General features: G+C 29.7%; 1 protein-coding gene across 1 annotated transcript in view; it reads right to left on the bottom strand.

The window, feature by feature from the left end:
* Positions 1-5,664: 5,664 nt before the first annotated feature.
* The window catches only part of LOC119571963 (inosine-5'-monophosphate dehydrogenase 1-like), a 1,325-nt gene continuing 365 nt past the window's right edge, over positions 5,665-6,624 (bottom strand). Inside the window, exon 2 of the mRNA XM_037919021.1 lies at positions 5,665-5,983. Within this exon, the coding sequence (XP_037774949.1) occupies positions 5,794-5,983 (190 nt within the window). The 3' untranslated portion in view covers positions 5,665-5,793. The remainder of the gene's footprint in view (positions 5,984-6,624) is intronic.

Genomic DNA, 6,624 nt, shown 5'->3' with positions numbered 1-6,624 from the left:
TTATACATATTTATACATATATATACATATATATACATATACATGTATATGTACGTATGTATATATATGTATATATATGTATATATGTACGTATGTATATATATGTATATATATGTATATATATAGATGTATTTATATGTATATATATATATATGTGTATATATATGTATAATGTATATATATGTATATATATATGTAAATATATTTGTATATTGTATATATTTTTATGTAGATATTATTTAATATATATGTATTTGTATATATTGTATACTGTAATATATAGGCTAATAAATACAGATATATATACATAGCTATATACATATATATACAATTATAGTATATATATATATAATATATGTATATTTAAGTATATAATGTATATCTGTAATGTAAGTATATATGTTAATGGATGTGTAATCTATATATAATATCTATAATAATATATATATATACTATATATATATGTGTGTGTATATAATATATATATCTATATGTTAATATTATATATATTAGATATATGTATATATATAATATATGTATATGCAACACTGCAACGTCCTACTATATGTATGTGTGTTGTGGTGTGTGTGGTGTGGTGTGTGTGTGTGTGTCTTGTGGTGTCTTGTGTGTCTTGTGTGTGTTGTGTGTGTGGGTGTGGTGTGTGTGGTGTGTGGTGTGTGTGTGTGTGTGTTGTGTGTGTGTGTGTGTGTGTGTGTCATGTTGCAGGTATGTATGTATGTATGGTGTACTGTTATGTGTAGTCTGTTTACTGTCAGTGTATGTATTGTATTCTGTGTATGTAATGTGTAGTATGTGTAATGTATTGTAATGTATGTGTATGTATGTATGTGTATGTATATATATGTATATACACATATATACATATATATACATATATATATACATATTTATACATATTTATACATATATATACATATATATACATATACATGTATGTGTATATATGTATATATTCACATATACATATATACATATATATTATATATACATAAATATGCATACATATATATTGTGTATATGTATATAATGTATATATTATACAATATACTGCATATATATGTATATATGGCCATAGATGTATATATTAAATTATGTATACTACATTATTGTATATATGTATATATGTATTGCTTGTACGTATGTCTATATTAATGTATAGATATGTCTATATGTACGTATGTATAATATGTATAATATATGTTATCTATATAGAATATATATATGTGTATATCTGTCTCATATCTATTGTATATATATGTAATTATATGTTATATACTGTAGATATATTGTTATATCTGCATTATATTCCTGTATATGTATATATTTATGTATATATATATGTATATATATGTCTTTGTACATATACTCTGTATACATGTATATATATGCATATATCTACATATATATCCATAGATATACATATGCTATACATCTATTATATAAATATGTATATTTAGGTATATATGTATATATGTATATACATTCATTAGTATATATGTATATATGTGTATATAATATATATTATCTTATATATATATATAGATAATGTGTGGTGTATATATATATATTTTATAGTATGTATGTATATATAGTTATATATATCTAATAAATATATATTATATCATATACGTAATATACTATATTATCTATATATAATAGTTATCTATATATATATATATGTATCTTTCTCTCTAATATATATATATGTAACTCTATATCTATATTATCTCTCTATATATATGATATTATATCAATCTGGTCTATTTAAAAGTATATAGGTATATATGTATATTTAAGTATAATATGTTATATGTGTCTATCTATCTATATATATATCATATAGATATATATAATCAATATATGTGTGTGTATATATATATATGTTATATGTATGTATGTAATATCCTATATATATATATATATATTGTATCAATATATCTAATATTATATCATCTATATCTATTATATGTTCTATCTCATTATCTATGTATATATATTATCTATAATATCTATTATATCTATCTATAATCTATGGATATATTTATATATAATATATATCTATTTCTATGGATATTATATTGTCTATACTTATAATCTATCAATATATATATATCCTAGAGCTATATATCCATCCTATATATATCTATTATCTCTATATCTCTACTCTGTCTCTACTCTATATATTCTAATATCTATACTATACATATCTATATTCTATACCTATCTATATGTATATCACCCTATATATAGTATAATACATCTCTATATACTAGCCATTCTCAGCTCTGTTATATCCATCTCTCACTCATTATACATATATATATATATATACATATATATATCCATATACATATATCTATATACATAATCTATATTAACTATCTATATAATACCATACATATACTACCTTCTAATACTGTCTATCCCTATATATATCTGTATCAATACATCATATCTCTAATATACATATAATATCTATATATCTATCGATATGTTATATCTCCGATGTCTCTCCTCTCTCATGTATCTCCCTATCTCTCTGTATCTCTCATATTCTATACTATCTATCTCCCTCTCTATTATGTATCATATATATATGTATCTGTCTATCTCTCTCTGTATCATATCTCCTCATCATGTCTCTCTCTCTATTGTATCGACATCTCTCTCTGTATCTATCTCTCTCTGTCTCTCATCTCTCTCATGTCCTATACCTCTCTCTCTGTCTACTCTCTCTCTCTTCTAATCCTCTATCTTCGCCTTCTCTCTAGTACCTCTCTCTCTATCTCTCTCTCTCTCTCTCCCGCATCTCTATCTCCCTCTCGCTCTCTCCCTCTCTCTATCTGCCCTCCCTTCTCTCTGCTCTCTCTCCTCTCTTGTATACTCCCTCTCTCTCTCTATCTCCCTCTCTATCTCTCTCCATCTCTACTCTTCTCATCCCTTCTCTCTCGCCCTCTCCCTCTTCTCTCATCTCTCTTCTACCTACTTCTCTGTCTCTCTATCTAGCTATCTCTCCCTCGACGATCTACCTACTCCTCTATGTCTCCTCCCTCTCCTATCTGTCCTCGCCAGCTCTCTCTCCTCTCCCTCTCTATACTCTCTCCCTCTATCTCTCTCTCTCCCTCTCTCTATCTCCCCTATCGATCTCTCCCTCCTCTATCTATCTCTCTCCTATCTTCTCGATTCTATCTCTCTATATCTCTCTCATCCCCCCCCCACCCCCCCCCCCCCTACTCTAATCTCTCTCGTCTCTCTATCTCTCTCGCTACTCTTACTTTCTGTCTCTCTCTTCTCTCTCTGTCTCTGTTCTCTCTCTCCTCTCTCTGTCTCTCCTATCTCTCTCTGTCTCTCTCTCTCTCCTGTCTCTCCCTCCTCTCTGTCTCTCTACTCTTGCTCTCTCTCCCTCTCTCTCTGGTCTCTCTCTCTGTCTCTCCTATCAACCCCCTATCTCTCTCTCCCCTCTCTCTCTCCCTCTCTCTCTCCTCTCCTCTCTCCTCCTCTCTATCTCTCTCTCTTGTTCTCTCTCTCCTTATCTATTCTCTATAGATCTATCTTCTTTTTTCTTTTTTAAAGCATTTACGGAGCACTAATTGAAGAAACAACGTGACGTTTCATTTTCTTTTGTGTTAAGGGATTAAGAATCACATGAATAAAAAAGTACCACATTTTATCCAATCATAGTTTTCTTATGGCCCACTTCCATACTGAATAACTAGGTGTTACCTTACATGACTATTCCACAGGGGAGTATCAATATGAAAATAAACAGTTATGTTTCATTTTATGATATCATACTCTGAGCTTAATCATAATACATAAATCACATCTATAACACATTAAAAAGTGAGAATAATGGTGAAGTTTGCACCCCACCCATGGTTCTCTTCTATTAAGCTTAACAACAAAGAGCTAAAAACTCCTTGCTGCCAAATAACATTAAGAAGGAATCGTCCATGGTCTTATACACTGTTAACTAAGAATCCAAGTTTTCTTCTAAGAATCCGAGTCTCTTTCATGCTTTCGACACCATTAGCAAAATCAACCACCAAGAGGGAGAGAACATCTAAAGAAGACAAGATATCTGAAATGTTGTCCCATTCACCAATAGCATGCTTGGCAAAGAAGAGAAAGGTAACATTGTATTTATTGTATTTACTGTAGTAGTCATAAGTATTCTAAGATGTTTGGAAGAGGACTTGTAATATCCAATTCCTTTTAGATTACAACATCTATTTTCAGGCCAACATTAATGTACCTGATTGAATGCCTAAAAGTTACATCAGACTCAAACATGTATGTAACAATAATCATATGAAACAATAGTCAACTGTACAGTAGTAATAATGAGGATAATAAATGTAAGACAGTTGATTACTCAAGTGAAATAAATTATTATATATGTACAATAATTTTGTCACAAATAGCTACATATTGCACAATACACATAACCAATGCACAAAATGTAATATTTACTAAAGAGAATGCCATCCCTATCTGTCCAGCTGTTCCAAAAACAGAATCATCCACAGCATCTTGAATAATTGGTTTAGTTTGGCACACCAAATGCAATTTCTGGATTAATTCTTAAATTACCTTGACTGTTAATTCTATTAACACATGCTCCAGACAGAGTTATCTTGAAGAGATTTCAAGTTATTATTTTTTACTTTCAACTTCTCATCTTCTATCAGCGGTAGAGTAAGCAAAAACAAAAACTAGCAGGTTATGTTTTCACTTCTTTTATCATATGATATAATTTTGCTTTTAACTAAACTAGAGCATTTGAATCATTCCTGGTATGTGAGAAGAAAAAAATGTTTGAATACTCAGCAGTTCTAAGCAGAACCAACCAGTATTTCTTACTAATGGTAATAAACACCAATGTCACAATTTAACAACTTCGCTGCTGTGCGATTCATTTATAACCATAAAGTTGTTTATATTTCCATCCTGCTATCAATCTGTCTATATAAGGTTCTATCTCCATTCAAACTAATTAAGGGTTAAATCTAAGGTTTTTTTTACTTATTTCTATGTCTATGCTATTTTTATGGTTGTGTATGTGCAGTACCATGCTTTTTATTTACAAGCACATTCTGGTGTACACACCAACAGGATGTTTTGGAACATGACACTTTATGTTGCCACAGACTCAAAATACTTTACCAAATAAAATTATGTTTCTCTAATAATTTTTTTGTTAACATTCTGCACTTCTCTAAACTTATTTCCTTATAATACCTTCATTTTATAAAAAAACAAAAATATATATAATTCAACAATGATATCTTTTCTTATATGTAAGATGTCAAAACACAGATGCATGCAATGAAGATACACAAAAGATAAAAAAGCTAAGATAGTTAAGCATGCAAAGGTTTTAGTACTAACTCAAAGTACAATTAAAATACACACTACATTTTACTACTGGTTTTAAAGTGCTTTCTGTAATGCTTCCAGTATTTAAATTAGTTGAATTCTATACTCATTGTCTTAATAATATTCTCAAAATTCAAAGCTTTTTCTAAAAAAAATTCAAGTATAAAATATCTTAGATAACCATATACATGTCTATTCATATATACAGTATGTGCTTGTGCATTTTATATTTGATGCATCTGGGCATCTGTAAGTGTATATCACTAATTTTTTTTGCGTGTGATTGTATATTTCTATTTGTGCTTGAATGAGTATTTTAGACAGATGTATGAACTCACTGATCATGTTAATGGATGAATTACAGAAGTAAACAACAAACTATCGGATGATTTTTCAGGCTGTTTTTGCTCTCCTGGCTTCAGCATAAGAACACACTAACCTGAGCATTGAGCATGACTTAGCACCGATGTCTTGACAGCCATGCTGAATGCCACACACCAAGTATGGCAGAAATCTTAGGATGGACCCCTTATCCACAATGGAACCACTGACTCCCTGTGCAACCTTGATGCGGTCTCCCTCTCTGTTGGGATGAGGATAAGTACTGATTATTGCATTGGCTCTCAGACTCAACTAAAACTGATAATAAAAATAGGGAGGGTCTTTTGCTTAAGGCAGATGCAATGTAATTTAGTGCAGATGATAAACCAACAAGTATTACAAAGGCCATTTTAAAAAGTATAAATATCAATAAAATCATGAAATAATATATCCATTTCAAATAAAAAAGAATAAATAACGTAAAAATAAACAGCATATAAATCTTCCATGACAAGCCAATTTATACTCTCAGTTGAAAGCAAATGACCTTGAAATATTAAATATATTTAGTATATTTATATCAAAGTATCTCTACATGATAACTGACAACAGTGCATTACAAAACTTTATAAAAATTGGACATTCTATATTCCACAGCTGTGCATTCTAGTGCTACAAGTTCAACAGATACATTTCTGGTTTACTTGCTAGTGCAAGTGCAGTAACTGATACCTCCTTTGATAAGGACTCGACTCAACAAGGTGCCAACTTCTCTAAGGTGTTGTACACATTTTAATATAGAAATATTCTCTAAATCACCACTATCATAAAGCTCTTACTCTGAGACAAAGAGAGATAGAAATGTACATATATATTTGTGCAGATGGTGTGTTAATTCTGAGA

Source organism: Penaeus monodon, unplaced genomic scaffold (assembly GCF_015228065.2).
Source record: "Penaeus monodon isolate SGIC_2016 unplaced genomic scaffold, NSTDA_Pmon_1 PmonScaffold_8851, whole genome shotgun sequence".
In the NCBI taxonomy this organism is placed as follows: Eukaryota; Metazoa; Arthropoda; class Malacostraca; order Decapoda; family Penaeidae; genus Penaeus; species Penaeus monodon.
Note: the sequence above shows the minus strand (reverse complement) of the source record. Positions and strands in the feature narration are given on the sequence as shown.